Source organism: Poecilia reticulata, chromosome 9, assembly GCF_904066995.2.
Source record: "Poecilia reticulata chromosome 9, P_reticulata-male-v2, whole genome shotgun sequence".
Lineage (NCBI taxonomy): Eukaryota > Metazoa > Chordata > Actinopteri > Cyprinodontiformes > Poeciliidae > Poecilia > Poecilia reticulata.
The window spans coordinates 5,579,497-5,599,384 of NC_088838.1; the positions used below are offsets into that span (position 1 = coordinate 5,579,497).

Consider the following 19,888-nt stretch of genomic DNA (forward strand, 5'->3'; position numbering starts at 1 on the left):
ATTGCCGGCAGTAAGTCGGGCTCGTTTCCGGTGAGAGTTGGACTCCGCCAAGGCTGTCCTTTGTCACCGATTCTGTTCATTAATTTTATAGACAGAATTTCTAGGCGCAGCCGAGGTGTTGACGGGATCCGTTTTGGTGGCCTTAGGATCGCATCTCTGCTTTTTGCGGATGATGTGGTCCTGTTGGCTTCATTGGAACGTGATCTGCAGCTCTCACTGGAGCGGTTCACAGCTGAGAGTGAAGCGGCCGGGATGAGGCTCAGTGCCTCAAAATCCGAGGCCATGGTCTTGAGCCGGAAAAGGGTAGAGTGCCTTCTCCGGGTCAGGGAAGTCGTCCTGCCTCAAGTGGAGGAATTTAAGTATCTGGGGATCTTGTTCACGAATGAGGGAAGAAGGGAGCAGGAGATCGACTGGCGGATTGGGGCAGCGTCTGCCGTGAAGCGGTCGTTCTACCGGTCCGTCGTGGTGAAGAGAGAGCTGAGCCAAAAAGCGAAGCTCTCGATTTACCGGTCGATCTACGTTCCCACCCTCATCTATGGTCATGAGCTTTGGGTCATGACCGAAAGAACGAGATCACGGGTACAAGTGGCCGAAATGGGTTTCCTCCGCAGGGTGGCTGGGCTCTCCCTTAGAGATAGGGTGAGAAGCTCGGTCATCTGGGAGGGACTCAGAGTAGAGCCGCTGCTCCTCCACGTCGAGAGGAGCCAGTTGAGGTGGCTCGGGCATCTGGTCAGGATGCCTCCTCCCTGGTGAGGTGTTCCGGGCACGTCCCACCGGGAGGAGGCCTCGGGGAAGACCCAGGACACGCTGGAGGGACCATGACTCTGGGCTGGCCTGGGAACGCCTTGGGATTCCTCCGGAGGAGCTGGAAGAAGTGCTTGGGGAGAGGGAAGTCTGGGCCTCCCTTCTGAACCTGCTGCCCCCGCGACCTGACCCCGGATAAGCGGAAGAAAATGAATGAATGAATGAATGAATGAATGAATGAATGAATGAAAACTTTAGCCTGCTCCACTTCACTTTGGAGATGTTTTATGGTCTCTGTGAATTGTTGCTGCAGCAAAAAGAACTCTAGTGCCATTTTCTGATGCAGATTGTTCTTTCCAGCTCTAAGTGCATTGATAAGATGATGGTCATTCTTGGCTCTTTCCAAATTATCTACTTTCTCACAATTCACCTCATACTGATAAACTTCTGCTTTCTCTCACAGGGCAGAAACATCTGCTTCATACCTCCTGTTTAATTCTTGGCATGAATCTTATACAGCACCAGCTCACTCTGCAGACGGTTCTCTGTTTCAGTCTCCTTGGACATTTTTTCTTGGAGATCTTCCTTCTCAGCTTTCAGGTTTTCATGTAGCTTTTGCTCATGCTGGATTTTTTCTTCATAAAACATCTGCGTGTCGACCTGCAGGTTCCCCTCACCTGCAGCTTCATGTTTCTATTGAAGCTCCTCGTAGTGAGTCTTGATTTGGTCCAGCTCTTGTTGGAGGGCGTCACTTTTCTCTTTTTCTACCTGGACTTGTGACCTGAATGCTTCCTCACCAACAATATGAGCTACCTTCAATTGCTCTAATTCCTTCTGCAGCAGCCTTTTCGTCTTGTGTTTTATGTCGCCTTGCACCCTGGAAGAGATTATAGCTCGTCTGAGAGACTCTGAATCGGAAAACTCTTCCAATTCAGAGTGGTCAGTAGTTCTCTCTTCATCTCCTTGAGTCTTTTCTGCCCTTGTAACTCAGCTTTTGTATTCTCCAGTTCTCTTTGCATGTAGACTAGCTTTTGGTTCTCCTTTTCCAAAAGAGAGCCAAGTCTCTGGATCTCTCTCTGTAACTCAATGGGAGGCTTTCTGTTCTCAGTCCAGCCTTGCAGATTCTGTCCAGCTCTCCATGCTCCATGCTGGGGTCTCATCTCACCGTTGGAGGAATGTGGCCTTTGGTCCGACATGTTGGAAAAAACAATATTCAAATCCGTTTTGATCTGCAAACGATCTCAATGTTCAATTTTGAAAGCGCTTTGCGAACGTCTGAACTTGTAAGTAGTGCAGCAAGCAATGACAAGAATGTAGAAGTTTGTTACATACATACAGAGCTGATGACATCACAAGCAGGACTCTAGTTGTGACATCACAGAGTTTTCCTTCATCTTTGGAATGATGATGTGAGTGTTTGAGGACTCTACCACACTGACCAACCAACCTCCACCATCATCCTCCTCCTCACCTTCCTACCCCCCATATTGGAATTGGGATGGGTTATATAGTGTTAGGGTGGCTCTGATTTATTCTTTCTGTAGATTTTTATTCATGGTTATTTTTTGTTGAGGCATTGCATCTTAGGACAGTTGTCCCCTCTGGTTTTGGATGACATACAGTTGGAGGTTTTTTGTTCTCTTTTAGTTTTGGGCAGTTGGTATGATGCGTATCCATGGCAATACTTTTTTAGGTTTATTTTTATGACTGGGAGATGCTAATCATTATCTCAAAAGCTCAAATAGTGAACTAACTACAACCACAAATCTCATGAAACTTGAAAAGAAGACTTTGTTCATGCAGAGCAGAGAAAATGTCTTCCATAGTTTGTAATGGGCAAGAATCATATCCCCAAACCCAACATCTTTCTTCAAACCAAACAGCCAGACAGATATTTACAAGGGAGCAGCAGTAGAGGCAGATGAGATTCATTGACCAGTTCATTACAACAACTTAAGGTGTCATCCTAGACTTGTGATTGTGGAATATTGTGTCTGCAACGGGGATATTGAAGTGTTAGCATATCATGACAGCAACACTGTCTTTAAAAAAATGATTTGTAGTAGGTTAAGAAACAGTAAAAAATGTAATACACCCCTATTTTTTGTATTAGAATTACTCTTGGCTTCTGCCTTTGGTTCTTTTCTTCTCTATGACTGTATAAGGGTAAAAATGCAACTACTAATAGTCTGTGTTGCTTGTAGCTTAAACTCAACGATTCACTGTTACAATCACGTAAGATTTACACCTGGTAAGGGACAAGTGATTTTTACTATTTCTTTTTATTTTTAATGGTCTTAAACGTGTGTCAAACTCAAGTCCCTGGGGCCAAATCTGGCCCACCATAAGTTTTTATGTGGCCCTCTAGATTCTAGAACAGTAATCCACAACCTTTACAAGCCAGTGAAACAAAACTTCTTTTGTTTCACTGGCTTGAGATACATACGTTTAATTTATGATAAATACTGTTTTAATTTCTATTTTTGAGTTTGAAAATAAAGAAAATGTCAAACTTTTTTTTCAAATTTGTAAACATATAGATAAATTGTTTTGTGTAATGTTGACGTTTGTGGAATAAGATTTAGAAAAAAAAACAGTTTCATACCTAAAGACTAAAAAATAGATCTAATAAATGTCTTTTGATGTGAAACTTCAATGAAATTTATTATTAACAGCTATAAAGAAAACATTAATCGTTATTATTGGGCAAAGGTATTAAAAGCTACTGTGGCAGGTTCAAAGAGACTCATATTACCTTCAAGTTATCAGTTAGTTTTTAAATATTAAATAAAGCAATTTTTTATCTGTGTTACATCAATGAGAAAAGGTCTTGAGTATTATTTAACTTTAAGAAGTTCTCATCGGATGCAGAGGCAGCTATTTATTCAGCTAACAGGCTGTTTTATCAAAACTTTCCGGAGGACATTTGTGATCTCGATGTGGCACGAAATGAAAACGAGATCGACACCCCCGGTCTAAAACGAATAGCGAAAAAACAGAAATGACATATGATGAGGCAAATAATGAAGTGAATAATGTTCCCAGCTAACGTTTCCCACAGTGCAGCATGCTGTTTATGACCTGGTGTTATTGGGGCTCAGCGAGCTTTAGCTAACAGTTCCGTTTAGCAGGCTACTGAGAAGCAGAGCCCCTTCCGGGCCCACTGCGGACCACTAACAGGACAGACAGCTGGATGATGGACTCCATCAAGTGCAGCTGTCAGTCACAAAACACAACTGTCCTTCCCGGGCCAGAGCTATGTCCTGTTGTTATTCTGGGGTCTCAGTAATGGGGGTATGTGCGTTTGGCTATTATCCCTAAATCTCATGAACTCAGACAATGGAGGCCGATGTCAGGGAGAGAATAGTCCTCCTTACCTGCACCGCTGCCTAAACAAGGCATGGAGTATTTATAGTCCATAAGCATGCACCGTTATATATCAGAGGGGAAAGCGGTCAGCATATCTATCCATTGTTCAGCGTGCTGCTCCGTCACAGAGCAGCAAGGACACGGCTTGGTCATCAGCTAGCCACAAGGAAACATGGTGAGTAGATGCACATTTAGTCAGCATTGCTTCGCTGGCTGTCTGGGGAAGAGGCCAGACCTGCCAGATCAGTGATACCTCGAACAAAAGACAGGAGAAGTTTGGAGACGAAAAGAAAAAAAAAACAGAAGAAACAGACAAAAGATGTGATGAGATGGAAAACATATTCAAAAGAAGAGAGGAGTGGTGTTAAAGAAGACATTGATTTAAAAAAATGTAAAAAAAAGAGCTTAACCAATATTTGTTGGTGTTAAAATTGGCACGCTTTTTGTGTAGCTAGACTATAATCAGTAGAAGCTTAAGTAAGAAAGTACTTAAATCCTGTAGTCATATTTGAAGTATTAAGGCTATTTTACTCTTTTAATTTGTCACTTATGTTTAAGAGAAACAAAAAAAAAGTTGTGATTAAGCAATAAAGCACTCCTGAAAACATTTTATCCAAAGATTAAAAAAAAGAAAAAAAAAGTGGTATATAAAGTTTTCCCCGACAACAAAAGCGGCAATTTGCCATCTGTTAGCATTGTCTGCCTCAGGGCTAAAAACCAGAGTTTGACTTCTGTCACCAAACCACTGAAAACTGAAGATAAATTTGAATTCCTGCTTCGACGTGGAAACTTTATCAAGTCTTATGACATTTAACAGTTATAATCAAAGGTTTTGCCTCAACAGTATTTAATACTGTAAATACATGCAATGCATTATCAAACTAGTATGTTTTTTTTTATTTAATTAACTGCAAGAGTTTAATGTCCTTCAAAATTCAATTATAGTGTTGTACAGAGGACACTTAGGAGAAGAGATAAACAGGCAAGCATCAATTTTGTTGGTCAAAATTGGTGCCCACCAGCAAACTATGCATCATTTCACATTTAACCATCTTAAAAAAAAAATTTAAAAAAAGCAAGGCAAGGCAACAATTTTGGGGCGCCAGAGGTCCTGTCTGAGGGATATCCGAGCGCCCCAGAGCTAATCCACAGCAAGCATTAGACCTCAGCTGTCGAGAGGCATGCGAATCCAAAATTATGTCATGGCGCTGCATTCCTTCACAACGCTTTTTTTTTTTTTTTAACAGTTCCTTGGCAGTCATGTAAACAGCTCAACATAATCCCTCCCTGTGAGGGTTTTCTGATCAAACAGGACTCAGAGTAGCATCCTGTCATCATCCAGACCCTGTGGAATAATCCCTCGTGTGATCCTGGAACTATGGAAGTGCAGGCAGTGGACTAGACCCCCGCACGCCCCCCTTCCTCACAAGACAGTAAATAATATTTCCACAACCAACTGACAGAGTCTGTAATCCTTCTTAAGTAAATGTCTGCCCCACTGGAAGTGCCCCTACGGCCTCTCACTCGTCACTGGCTTGTCTTAAAGGCACAGTTGACAGTAAAAAAACAACAGTGGGTCAAGTTAAAGAAGGCAACCTGGTGCAGGGGCGAATCTAGAAAGTTTTTAGAAGGGAGGTCTTGATGAGGGGGGTGGGGGGCTGCTGGTAATCCTGGGATGGAACACAAAACCCAAAAGCAATGAGCAAATTAGGTCATATTGCCCAGAATTGACATATATAGTCCAGTGGTGAAAGGTTGAGTGATGGATAGAAATATCCTTTATGATCTCACTGTGGGGACATTCAGGTTTACCTGCAGCAAGTTTAAAGCAAATGGATAAATACATAATTAAACTATGGTAAAAAATAAAAAAAGAAGAAGAAGAAAGCAATACGAAGCTTAACATTAAGAGAAAAAAGTTGTTAAAAGTAGCATACTCAAATTATAAGAAATTTCCCCACTGCATACATGTAAACATGAGTTTGTTGGGAGCAGGGAAGCTTAGAAAGTCTATCCTGGGAGGAAGGATCTGTAATAACGCTCCTTTTGGTAAAATTGTCAGCAATAATAAATCTTTTTTCAAAAGTGGCAATAACTTCACCATTTAATACATTTAAATTGCAAACAGGCACATTAGTTTGCAAGCGTAAATTTGGTTAGTCAAGCATGTTTTGTTTTGTTTGTTTTTAACTTTTGATCATCTTAGCTAGAATTTAACTAAATTTGGTCGTTCTCATTCATAGTGTGCCGTGAGGAGGCTGATGTGTTTATGTTTATGCTCTACTGTGAATAAAAGTATCAACTTGAACTGTGATAAGACTTGTGGTAGAGAAAGTTTCTGTGTTGGGCCGACAATTTAAGCCTGTGTCCATATCCAGCTTTAGCGAGCTTAGCGAGACTGCTAATGCGAAAGTCCAAACTTGCTAGCCTGCACCTGTTAGCCACATCTTAGTTGCGGTCGTAAAATATTTACCTGTCCTGCTGCTGCTGCTTGTGGTCGGAGGTAGTTTTGGGTTTAATCTTGGTGTTGTGGTCAAACCCTGCAGTCTCCAAAGAAAGCCAAGAAGAGAGCGGAGGGAGCGAGCTCCAACGTGTTCTCCATGTTTGAGCAGGCCCAGATCCAGGAGTTCAAAGAGGTGAGCAGAACCCGAGCTCTGCACCCCGCAGGGACCGCTTGCTGTGCACACTGGAGTCACGCCGGGTGTTTCTGAATCCCCTGCAGGCTTTCACCATCATGGATCAAAACAGAGACGGATTCATAGACAAGAACGACCTGAGGGACACTTTTGCAGCTTTAGGTGAGAGAAAACGGGGTGTGTGGGGCGCCGTTTGTAAAGTTACGGAGTTAAAAAAAAAATAACAGTAATATTTAGGTTTATTTAACCTGTCATAGAGAGGTAAAAAAAAAATGCGGGAGTTCATTTTTCAAAGTTCAGTTTGGAAATAAATATTTTGTTTGGGAAATAAATATTTGGTGTGAAACTAACTATTTAGTTAGCAAAATAAATATTTTATTTGGAACCAAACATAGTTTGAAAACTAAATATTTAGCTCAGACTTAAATATTTATTTGGGAACTAAATATAGTTTGCAAGCTAAAGTTTCCTAGCTAAATATATAGTTCGTAAACTAAATATTTAGCTAATAAATAATTCCCTTTAGAATGCTGACATCTACAGATGTATGACTAGCATTTGTTATTCATACAAAGTGATGAATATATGATTTTGAAAATTAACACCCATATATTTTTCTTTATGACTCACTAAACAAACCAAAATATTGCTCTTAATTTTTTACTGTGTAACTTCACAACCTGTATCTTAGAAGTGTGTCCATTTATATGATTCTTTGCAATGGTCTCAGTGAACTAACTTTTTAGCTTATCCATTAAATATTTTATATTTTTTTTATTACATAAACGCGATTAAACATGAGTAAAAAAAATAAATCGTGAAAAAAATAAGCCCCACGCTTCACTCCACCCTGACCTCTGACCTCTGTCTTACCTCAGGTCGGTTAAACGTCAAACAGGAAGAGATTGACGATATGCTGAAGGAGGCTCCGGGTCCGGTCAACTTTACAGTCTTTCTCACCATGTTTGGGGAGAAACTAAAAGGTAATCCAAGATCATCATCATTCATGCAAATAAAGTTGTTGGTTGTATTTTTTTTTTTTATCCTACAAAAAACTATTTACATTTTCGTCAGGTGCTGACCCAGAGGAGACCATCCTGAATGCTTTCAAAGTCTTTGACCCTGAGGGAACAGGAACACTAAAGAAAGATTAGTGAGTATTAGTATGAGGCTAACATTTGAGACGAAGCTGCCGCCTGATTTACTCACCTTCCCTGCTCGCTTTCGCAGCGTGACGGAGATGTTGACAACTCAGGCGGATAGATTCTCAGCTGAAGAGGTCGGTGCTCTACCTCGGTCTATCATCCTGCGACTTTTTGAGCAGTTTAAACTCGACTGAACTTTTAAAAAGAAAACAATCAGTTTTTAATCTTCATTTTCTGCCCACAGATGGAACAGATGTTTGTAGCATTTCCTCCCGATGTAGCAGGGAACCTAGACTACAAGAACCTGGTCCACATCATAACACATGGTGAAGAGAAGGACCAGGAATAGATGGAGTCAGCCTCACAGATCCAGCTGGTGTCCAGTTATGTCAGCACACAAATCAACATCTGAATAAAAAAGTTGAAAAAGAAATTTGGTCTCGGTTTCGCTAACTGTCCTAATTAAAGTTCAACAATCATGTACTAGGGGTGAGCATTTATCACATCGTTTATCATTTATTGCGATAAATTTCTTGTCATAAGAATTTTGATTTATCATTGTCACGATAAATTCTAATTAATGTAAAAAAAAAAGTCTATATTGTCTGGATTATTACTATTTTCTCCAGTGTTTGTTCAATGAAACCACCAATAAATATCAATAAATTAGAAAATATATGTAGTTTAATGTGATGCATACAAATCACACTTTTTTATGTGAGTAGTGTCCTAAAGAAGCATATTGCAAAGAGGTGAGTTTTTCAAGAACTCTATTTGTGGGGCTATGATCGCTGTGTAAGCCATGCAGTTACCTTAAAAAAAAGTAGCAATAGTTCTTGTCATTTTTATCATTATCACTAAATATTGTGATAAAACTAAGTCACCCACCTCTGTCATGGTGCCTGCCTATTGTAATGTAATTTTCACCAGTAAAATAATTGTTCTGTAGCTGACAGGGCACCAAAACTGACTTTAGCCCCGGGGCCCACATAAATTCGGCCCTGTGTGCACAGAAAGACCATTCATGAGGTTACTTTAGAAAGAAACTGCTTACACTGGATTTTATAGGTGCGGGTGCAAAGTACTGTACATCACAATTTCCCCACTTTTAAACAGATTTGATGTGAATCATTTCCCATCCACTTTAAAAATGTGCAACTCTTTGTGTTGGCCTTTAACATATCCTGTGTGGTTTGTGTTGTTATTTAGCATAAGTATTCCTATAGGCATTTAAATACTTCTGAAAAGTACGCGTTTGTATATATTGTTCCTTGGTATATTTTTAACCATTTATAAATTGTGACTAGAACAATCCATGTAAAAATATATATATCTAAAATGTATTTTAAGTGGATGAATAAAGAGGGAAGGTTCAATATGCATCAACACAATAGAAAGCATTCACGAGGGTCCAGCTAACACCAAATATAACTGTGGTATGCACCATGACGCGCGTGCCAGCCCCACATCTCCCAGTTTCCCGTTTTAGAGACGTACAGGCATGGCCAAAAGTTTTGAGAATGAGACAAATACAGTATTTTCACATGATTTTCTGCCCTCTGGTTTTCATGTGTGTATGTCAGATGTTATCACATACAGAAATACAATTGCAATCATATTATGAGTAACAAAAGCTTTCATTGACAGAATGAGTTAATGCAGCAAGTCAATATTTGCAGTGTTGACCCCTCTTCTTCAGGACCTCTGCAATTCTCCCTGGCATGCTCTCAACTTCTGGACCAAATCCTGACTGATAGCAGTCCATTCTTACACAATCAATGCTTGCATTTTGTCAGAACTCCTAGGTTTTTGTGTGTCCACCTGTCTCTTGATGATTGACCACAAGTTTTCAATGAGATTAAGATCTGGGGAGTTTCCAGGCCATGGACCCAAAATCTCCGTTTTGTTTCCTGAGCCAGTTAGTTACCACCTTTGCTTTATGGCAAGGTGCTCCATCATGCTGCAAAAGGCATTGTTCATCACCAAACTGCTCTTGGACGGTTGGGAGAAGCTGCTCTTGGAGGACATTCTGGTACCATTCTTTATTCATGGCTGTGTTTTTAGGCAAGACTGTAAGAGAGCAGACTCCCTGGGCTGAGAAGCAACCCCACACATGAATGGTTTCAGGATGCTTTACAGTTGGCATGAGACAAGACTGGTGGTAGCGCTCACCTCGTCTTCTCCGAACCAGATGTCCCAAACAATCGGAAAGGGGATTCATCAGAGAAAATGACTTTACCCCAATCCTCAGCAGTCCACTCCCTGTACCTTCTGCAGAATATCAGTCTGTCCCTGATGTTTTTCCTGGAGAGAAGTGGCTTCTTTGCTGCCCTCCTTGAGACCAGGCCTTGCTCCAAGAGTCTCCGCCTCACAGTGCGTGCAGATGCACTCACACCTGCCTGCTGCCATTCCTGAGCAAGCTCTGCACTGCTGGTAGCCCAATCCATCCCGCAGCTGTAACACTTTTAAGAGACGGTTCTGGCACTTGCTGGTCTTTCTTGGGCGCCCTGGAGCCTTTTTAGCAACAATGGAACCTCTCTCCTTGAAGTTCTTGATGATGCGATAGATTGTTGACTGAGGTGCAATCTTTCTAGCTGCGATACTCTTCCCTGTTAGGCCATTTTTGTGCAGTGCAATGACTGCACGTGTTTCTTTAGAGATAACCATGGTTCACAGAAGAGAAACAATGAAGCCAAGCACCAGCCTCTTTTTAAAGTGTCCAGTGGTGTCATTCTTATTCATGACAGATTGATCTCCAGCCCTGTCCTCATCAACACCACACCTGCGTTAATGGAGCAATCACTGAAACGATGTTAGCTGGTCCTTTTAAGGCAGGGCTGCAATGAAGTTGAAATGTGTTTTGGGGGATAAAGTTCATTTTCTAGGCAAGTATTGACTTTGCAATTAATTGCTGTAAAGCTGATCACTCTATAACATTCTGGAGTATATGCAAATTGCCATTATAAAAACTGAAGCAGTAGACTTTGTAAAAATTAACATTTGAATTATTCTCAAAACTTTTGGCCATGACTGTATGTGTGGTTCGGCTTCCTATTGTTGCAGCTGGAACACATTGTCAGTGATGACATCTAATTATAGCTGCGTGCAGTCATTTAAGTTTTAATCCCGTGCTGACAGTGCAGCAGTAAAAAGAGGCAGTGGAACCACCAGCAGCATCCCGAGTTCTAATGTCACTGCAAACTTCTTTTGAGCGCCTAAATATAACGGAGGGCATTGAAGGCTAAGCTATGTATCCTTAAAAGGTTTCCGTGAGAAGGTTTATTAGCTAGAATGAGAAGCTTCGACTCATTAAACAGGAAGTGGCCGCCGGCTGCTTTAAGCTGAGTTCATACAGAGCTCATTTCAAAGACAATAAAATGTCTGTTCAGGGGGTCCTTCCTTGAGCTTTCAAACTCAACATTAAGCTACATACAGGCCCGTCTGCAGCCGAAAGGACATAATAAACTAGGTAATCTCAAGCAGTCTGGACTAGAAATCATTATTTATGACATTTACTATTGGAGGGAATACGGGTCCGTTTATATGTTTTAGCTTCAGCTGCTGCTTTTGATTGTGATTCCTCCAATAGAGGAATCTAGAATAATTGCAAAAATATTTGATATTTCATTTGCTTATGAGAACTATCAAACAATAGTTGGCGTATGAATCATGGAAAAGAAATATAACCTTTGGAACTTTGTATCTGATTCTGCAGATTGAATTTCCTCTGTGGGATATTAATGCTATTTCTATTCTGTTCTATTTATCCCCTCTGGCTATAACAGTATAATTTCCTGCTGAAAATATCAATGAGTCAAGTCAAAGTCTTCATCAATATGAGCATGATAAACACACTTTAGGAATCAGATTGATTTCTTATCATCCCAGTTGAAAATTAATAGTTGTTTTTTTCAAACTCCATTCCTTCCAAAGGCCACTTGAATAAGTGGCCTTTGGAAGGCCACTTATTCAACACACTTATTCAAGTGTGTTCAAGTGTGTTTCGGTCAAGAATAGTCTTGACCGAAACACAAAATTTGTTTTTGTAGGTATTTTATGTGATAGATTAACATAAAGTGCTGCAGAAAGGTTATTATTTTTTTTAAAAGTTGCTTGAAATGAAACAAAATGAGGAAAAACAAATCAAGGAGTATAAAATTATTTCACAAGGCACTGTAAATGTCTGAAAATCCAAAAAGACTCAGTCTAGGTATAACTGCACTTTTCAAGCTAGAAATGTTCTCATCTTGAAAAAAGGAAACTAAGAATGGAGACATCAGTTTTAGTCTATGTAAATTCAAAAATGTGAAAAGAATTTGTCTTAAGTTGTCCAGTTTGTAACTCCGGATGCTTTTTCTCCACCCGGAGCGGTAGAGGGCAGCAGTGGCGCAGCTGGCGGCCCCATCCTCCCAGGAGCTTGCTGGTTAGCTCTTCAAGGTGCGGCAGAGCGAAAACAGAGACACCATCGCTAGCTAACAGCTAGTTCGCTTGGCGTTTATTTTTTATGCCCCGGGTTTTTAAAAAACAAAAGCCGTGGCTGTGTTTCGTTTTTTTTATGAAAACGGGGATCCGTAAATTTAAAAGTAGCGTTTAAAAAAAAAAAAAAATTGACAACGTACCTACAAGCTGAACAGGGTCTCGGTAACATTTTTTACGCTCAGTCGGAAAATTTACGGAGCTAAGCTAATAGGCTGTAGCTAATGCTAGGGTAGCTAACGAGCTAGCTTTCGCAAGTGTACCAACGCCGAGATCTTACCAAATCGATTTTTTATAGAAGCAGAAAATGGCTGATGTTGACAAGCTCAACATAGACAGTATTATTCAACGTCTTTTAGAAGGTAAGTACGATCTCAAATAAAATACAATGGCAATTTCGATGCTATTGTGACAATAACAGATGCAAATGGGAAGCTAGGTTCATTTTCTCATCTTTAGATATCTTTTCCTTGCATTTATTCCTCATAGGGAATAACCACAAGTTATCACTAAACGCGTTTAATGAGTAGGAATCTCAGTATTCCCAAAGGTAAAGAAAAACACACTGTTCTTGCACACAGACATTGCGCATACCGGTGTAACGTCACTTTCTGACCCTTAGATGTGTGACCTGATTAGGTTTTCATCGGCCGCTAAGCGTATTGTCTGTATTGAGTTACGGTTTACGAAGAAAAATGCACAATACTCGTATTTATGAGGTGCCATAAAGTGACTTATGCTCAATTTGTGAACTTTACCCCCAGTTAGTTTCAGTGTCGCTTAAATGACATTAGTCTGACAGACACCGGAACACCGGCTTTTTTTTAATGTTATTTTTTTACGTTAATTCTTAAAATTAGCCACTCTTTGTAAATACTACTATGAAGTCTTGCCTTACGTTTGGATACACAGGTTGCTGCTCACCTGTTCCACCCAACCTGCCCATCCAGATTCTGCGCTAGGTGTTGCTGACTTGGCAGTGAGTGTGCTAAGTTGTTATCTTTGCTGATTGTTGTTTGTTGTTGTCTGGGCACAGTCCGAGGAGCAAAGCCTGGCAAGAATGTGCAACTGCAGGAGAACGAGATCCGTGGACTGTGCCTGAAGTCCAGGGAGATCTTTCTCAGTCAACCCATTCTGTTGGAGCTGGAGGCCCCCCTCAAAATTTGTGGTGAGCGAAAATTGTGTGTCGTTAAGTCCGAATCTTAAACGGCAACGAAATCGCATGGCAGAATACGATTCTGATGCCAAAACATTAATTATATCCAATAAATTTATTCCCCCCTCCCCACGCCTCTGTCTGGCAGGTGACATCCATGGGCAATACTATGACCTCCTGAGGCTTTTTGAGTATGGGGGCTTCCCTCCAGAGAGCAACTACCTGTTCCTGGGTGACTATGTGGACAGGGGGAAGCAGTCTCTTGAAACAATCTGTCTTCTTCTGGCCTACAAAATCAAATACCCGGAGAACTTCTTCCTGCTGAGGGGAAACCACGAATGTGCTTCAATCAACAGAATATATGGTTTCTACGATGAGTGTGAGTATTGTTTTAATTGAGCCGAATTTGAGATGTGTTTTACTGTTTTGTGTTCAAAGAGAATTTAGCAGCTAAATAGGATTCAGGCGATGGCACACAATTTCTCTGGCAGGCTGCAGGCTGTTTGAGGGACATTGACTCGTGTAAGACTACAAAAGGAGAAAATGTAAAATAGAGGGGAGAAAAAAAGTAAATGAGCGCTGGGTTCTGAAGAACTACATAAACTCCAAAATTATATAAAGGTTTTAATAAGCTTTAATAACAAAAATAAATACGAAAGTTTGCGATGACATATCTCTTGTTTTTAGTCTTATTAAAACCTTTACATAATTTTGGAGTATTGGTTATTCACATTTTTTTGTCATGCTATAAAAGCATCTCTTATATTCTAACTATATGAAAGAGATGCACTTATCTGGCTTTAACTGACCAATCCATCCGTCCGTCCTCTTACACCCATATCCCATCGCAAAACGATTATAACCCATAAAAGACAAATGTGCCACAAGTACCAGCAGACAATGAAGGCGTTTCATTGTCTGTCTCTGTTTTTTATTCTTATTTAGTTTTTTCTAACTGAAATTAAAAAACAGGCCATCGGTTGAATAAATTATGATTGAAACTAGTGGGAGAAATTAGTTATGATGCATTTAATAAGCATGGGGGAAAAATCTGATTTTTCTGTGTTTAACCTGTCATCATAGTTTAGTCCGAACCCAAGGAAACATCTGATAGGTTTCCACCTCTGGCTGTTTCTCTAGTGCAGGGGTGGGCATCTCCAGGCCTGGAGGGCCCGTCTCCTGCAACTTTTAGATGCATCTCTTCTTCAACACACCTGAGACAAATAATGAGGTCATTAACAGGACTCTTGAGAACTAGACTGCACTTAGGAGGTCATTCAGCTGTTGGATTCAAGCTTGTTGGGCCAGGGAGACATCTAAGAGTTGCAGGTCACCGGCCCTCCAGGACCAGGATTGCCCACCCCTGCTCTATTGTATGTTTATTACACGACAAATTAAAACATCCTTTGTTGTCGTCATATTTTAGGTAAACGAAGGTACAACATCAAGCTCTGGAAGACCTTCACAGATTGTTTTAACTGCCTCCCTATTGCTGCAATTGTGGACGAGAAGATCTTTTGCTGCCATGGAGGTAGGTTCTTGTTTTCACTAGTTCTCTGTACACAGTGTTATGTTTTTTGTGTGCATTATTTTCACAACGGTGGCGTATTAGAAAACTTGATGCGTCTTTGACGTAAGCTGCTCTTATTTGTCTTTGTGAAACGCTCCCTCTGCAGTTTGTCGTTCCGTTTGGACTGACCCACATGTAACAGGTTGTGGCCCCTGTATTTGTTTGTTTATTGGTATCGCTGCCCTCTTTTTGCATCAAGGACTGTCACCCGACCTTCAGTCCATGGAGCAGATCAGACGCATCATGCGTCCCACTGACGTGCCTGACCAGGGCCTGCTGTGCGACTTGCTGTGGTCAGACCCGGACAAGGACGTTTTGGGCTGGGGGGAGAACGACAGGGGCGTCTCCTTTACCTTCGGCTCCGAAGTGGTAGCCAAGTTCCTGCACAAGCACGACCTGGATCTGATCTGCCGCGCTCACCAGGTAACTCCAGCGCCCCCTGTCTTTATCAAACAGAAACGAGATTGTGTGAGAGCGCATTTGTACAAGGACATCGCATCCAGCGCAGGGAGTTGGCAGGTGTACTGTACAGACTGAACTCGTGTTCCCAGTCGTTTTGTTTTCGTATACTTTGGCCTAATTTTTTTTTTTTTTTTTGTCCCAGTACAGCAAAATGTTTTTTTTTCTTTCTTGGTTTTAAAATAAAATCGATTAAAAATACTGAAATGTGTAGGTTTCAGGAAAACCTCAAAAAACGAAACAAAAAGACAAAAAAAAAAACAGGGCGTTCGTTGGTCACCATCTAAAGATAGAAGTCAATAAGTAACTATTCATAAATTTACTAGGGCTGCATGATATTGGCAAAACATGAAATAGTCCTTAATGTTGGTGAATGTTACATGGCTAAATGACTTGCTGTAAATAAACAATAGCTGTGTTTCTATTAACCATATAATTGCGCAACTTGACGTTTTCAAAATAAATTTGCTTAACGGAACCACAATAATTAAAAAAAAAACATTTTCAATGAGGTAGATATTTTTTATTATATCGAAATAGGTTTATTTCTCAAAATTAACACTTTTTTCACATCATGTGAGTCACATGATCAACGAGCTGCTGCCACTGATGTAAACCATGAAGAAGACAACAGGAAGTAGTTGGAGGATGATGGCGTGGCAGGACTTTTAATAACTAATCACATGAATAAACTTATTCACATGTAATTTTTAATTGTGTTTCTTATTGGAAACAACGCAATTGTGAAATTGTGTTCTTTTGACATTAGTGACAGAACACAATTAGTAGAATATTGACAAAGTTTTGTGCACGTTTGTAATGAAGACGCAGCTTATGTTAATGTTGTTTTACTTTGGGTTCATTGCCATCTTAGACCTCATATATTTATTGTTCTTACAGGAAAAAAATAAAAAATTTACTAGAGATGTTCCGATCAGGTTTTTTCCTGCCGATACCAATTCCGATCACATAATATATATATATATTTTTTTTATCATAAACACTACCGGTTACATTATGAAGAAAAAGGAACCATGAATTCACCTTAATTTAGACAAAAACTTGTTTTTAATAACTTTTTCCAAGAAGAAAACTAAACAAAACAGGCATTGTGCAAATTGTACTGCTATCGGTAATACTATCTTTAACAGACTGATGACATATGAAGGCTCTGAAGAGGTTAAATAATGCAAAGAGCCAAAATAAAACCTCTCAATATTGCCAAAAAAATTAAAAGTATAAAACATTAATAGGCAAATACAGGTTCCATTACAATAAACAATCCAGAGTTACTGAATGAAAACTTCTTGATAGCATGGCGGCTAGCTGATTACTGCTAGTTCTGATTGGCTGTTTCTGACTGAGCGGAGTAATTATGCAGAACAGGGAGGAGATCGATTATTTTTTCAGAGATTCTGTCTCACGTTAGGACAGCGAAAGTTTTAACACGTATGTAAAATGTATTTTTTTACGTTAGATGCTGCAGCTTCAAACAGAGGTCCGGTGTGAGAGTCACTACCAGGTGGAGCAGAAGCGGCTCCGTATGCGAAATATTACTACCTGTAGCGACGGTTCTACAGCGAGAGCAGAACCAGCGTCTTACATCGCAGCTCAAAGACTTAAATAATTTTGCGGGTTATTTGTTTAGATTTCTGACCGTCATGCTAATCTGGGTGAGTGTTTGTAGCTGTGCGCTGCTTTACCTGCTATCTGATCGTCTTTTTTTTTTTACTGCAGTGAGCCTCGATGTAGCCAAACTCCGTCAAGTATGGCATTGTTTTTATGCCATATTAGATTCGTCGTGTTGATGCATTTTGACCTGCTTCACCCCACGTGCTTCAATTTTCCGCCGCAACACACAAACTTCCCCATTCACTCAGTGCGTTATAGTTTCACATCGCTTAGGATTTGTTGCTGTGCGTTTGCGCAGTGTGAAGTAAAGAGGAGACCAGCGGCACAGGCAGGATGCAAAATGAGATGCAGGTGATCGATTTGTGTGATCGGCAACAAGAGACCGTGATCGGCGATCACCGATCATACACTTGTTCACGGAAATCGGCCGATTATGATCGGTGGCCGATCGATCGGCACACCTCTAATATTTACTGTTACCATTTCAACAAGATGGTTTGATTTTAAAAAGTTGCATATGACTTCCTCTTCTGTTTTGGCAAAGAGTGGTTTCTTGGCACTTATTTAACTTCCTAATCTTAATTGTAGTCCTAACAATCCCCAATCATGTTGACACTGCATACAGTGAGATTATAACAACTAATTACTAATGTATCATGCTTCTCTTTAACATAAAACTAATCTATTTTTAACATTATTGAAAAATTTCCATGAAATTGGATTGATATGAAAAATGGACCAATTGTGTTTGTCGTCATATGACCAACTCAGTGTAACTGTTTCTGTTAATGTTGGCAGCTTGAGCTCCGGACTAAACTTATCACCATCCACAAGTTACATGATTCAGTTTTTACGTTCTTATAGGGTAGAACTTTTAGTCTTGTCAGTCGTATCTCTGATTTTATTTATTTATTTAAATTTTTTACTTTTTTGCAGGTTGTTGAGGATGGCTACGAATTTTTCGCAAAGAGGCAACTCGTCACATTGTTCTCTGCACCGAATTATTGCGGGGAGTTCGACAACGCTGGTGCCATGATGAGCGTTGATGAGACTCTCATGTGCTCCTTTCAGGTATCTGGCTTTTTTACTGCATAAACCATCAAAGGCAAATTATTATTATTTTTTCTCTCTCTCTCTTTTTGGACTCCAGCAGTAAAAGCGCGTCCATAAAAGCAACAGAAAAATGGATTCATAATATTTACTGATATTGAGCTCTGCTCCATTCTATGTAAATCAGAATTCCTTGTTGGGGTGGAGGGGCGGAACTAAACAGGATGGCATTTTGAAGTCAGGGTACCAATCAAAATCCAATATGACTGTCAAACATTGAACTGTGGTGTCATTATGTGAAATTTGACGGTTTTTGTCTCATTAGTCACACACTGTATTGTATCACATAATTAAAGTATTTGACTCATGTTTGGAAAAACTGAAGAAAAAGAAATTATAGAATCTTATTGCTGTTTGTTGCCACCTCATTAAAGCTGCGGTATGTAATTTAAAATGTTTTTTATGTATCTGTTGAAACTGTCACTATGTCATGATGGTACTGAATGAGACAAATAATCTATGAAAAAAATCAAGGTTCTCTGCCTTCTCGCAGTTTCAACTAGAAACAACCAATCAGAGATAGGAGGAGGATCGTAGTGCTGAACCTAGGAAACTCTGGGAGTAGTATTTAAATGGTGATTTGCAGAGTTATTTTCTGAAAAGGTTTCTGCGTTGTTTTTTCCTGCAGATTTTAAAACCAGCTGAGAAGAAGAAGCCAAATGGCAGCCGTCCTGTGACTCCCCCCCGCAACATGGTCACCAAGCAAGCCAAGAAATGAGGGGCCACACTGCTGGGGGGACCAAATGGCCAGAGATGCATTCTTCCTGGTCTGCTTTCATCTTCTGCATTCAAAGGATTGGTTATTTTTCACGCTGCCAATACCGCAAAGATATCCACTCCTACTTGATGAAAGCAAAGATATTTTATTGTTTTCCTGTCCACAGGGGTAAATTGATATGTCACCATGGAAAAACCTCAGGTGTTTTGCACTCCATTTTGCAGCTAGTCTTTGCCACATATGACTGTTCAATCAGGAAAAATGTAATAATATGGCTACTTATGCACAGGAATGCCTTGTTTGAAGCTGTGCACACTTTGTTTTTTTTCCAAGTTTATTTTATGTCTTTCCTTTGTCATTTCATTCACCTGTAATAATGGCTTATAAAAAGTTTGAGGAAAGTCACAGACACAAGTTTTATGTCTGTAATCTTTATTTACAGTTAATTTACTCATAATTTCATAGAGAATTGACTACACTGCATCACATTTTTAAATGAGTCTTGTGCTAAATTAAAAACAATAAACAAGCACTATTGTAATGTCTAAATCTTTCTAATAAACTGGTGTGTTTTAGGATGGAAATTGATAACTGAATGTTGTTTGTTTCTAAGGCTTTTATTCCTCTTAAACCTAATAAACAGAAAATACAAAGAGAAGTTGTATATTGTAACGTACTGTGACCATCAAAATACGTTTTGCGGGTTTTGAACATTGAGAAAGGAGAAAAATATTCTGCCAAATTATTTTAATTTAAAAAAAAGATTAAGTTTTTCAAGTTTTTAATTGAATATTTTTATGCTTAAATTACTTTTTTTTTTTTTTTAAGTCATCGATTTCCAGTGTTATATTTGGTGTACATCTTCTGCCTGAG

General features: G+C 39.9%; 2 protein-coding genes across 2 annotated transcripts; both read left to right on the forward strand.

Annotated features, from left to right (window-relative positions):
- The first annotated feature begins 4,161 nt into the window (after positions 1-4,161).
- On the forward strand, positions 4,162-8,327 carry myl2b (myosin, light chain 2b, regulatory, cardiac, slow). The gene is made up of 7 exons (XM_008417262.2): positions 4,162-4,288; positions 6,660-6,749; positions 6,836-6,911; positions 7,628-7,732; positions 7,824-7,902; positions 7,980-8,028; positions 8,139-8,327. The coding sequence occupies exons 1-7, from the start codon at positions 4,286-4,288 to the stop codon at positions 8,241-8,243; spliced, it is 507 nt and encodes a 168-aa protein (XP_008415484.1). The 5' UTR covers positions 4,162-4,285; the 3' UTR covers positions 8,244-8,327.
- Positions 8,328-12,323: 3,996 nt separating this feature from the next.
- On the forward strand, positions 12,324-19,599 carry LOC103469528 (protein phosphatase 1, catalytic subunit, gamma isozyme). The gene is made up of 7 exons (XM_008417254.3): positions 12,324-12,732; positions 13,407-13,538; positions 13,675-13,905; positions 14,953-15,057; positions 15,296-15,519; positions 18,124-18,258; positions 18,926-19,599. The coding sequence occupies exons 1-7, from the start codon at positions 12,678-12,680 to the stop codon at positions 19,013-19,015; spliced, it is 972 nt and encodes a 323-aa protein (XP_008415476.1). The 5' UTR covers positions 12,324-12,677; the 3' UTR covers positions 19,016-19,599.
- Positions 19,600-19,888: the final 289 nt, after the last annotated feature.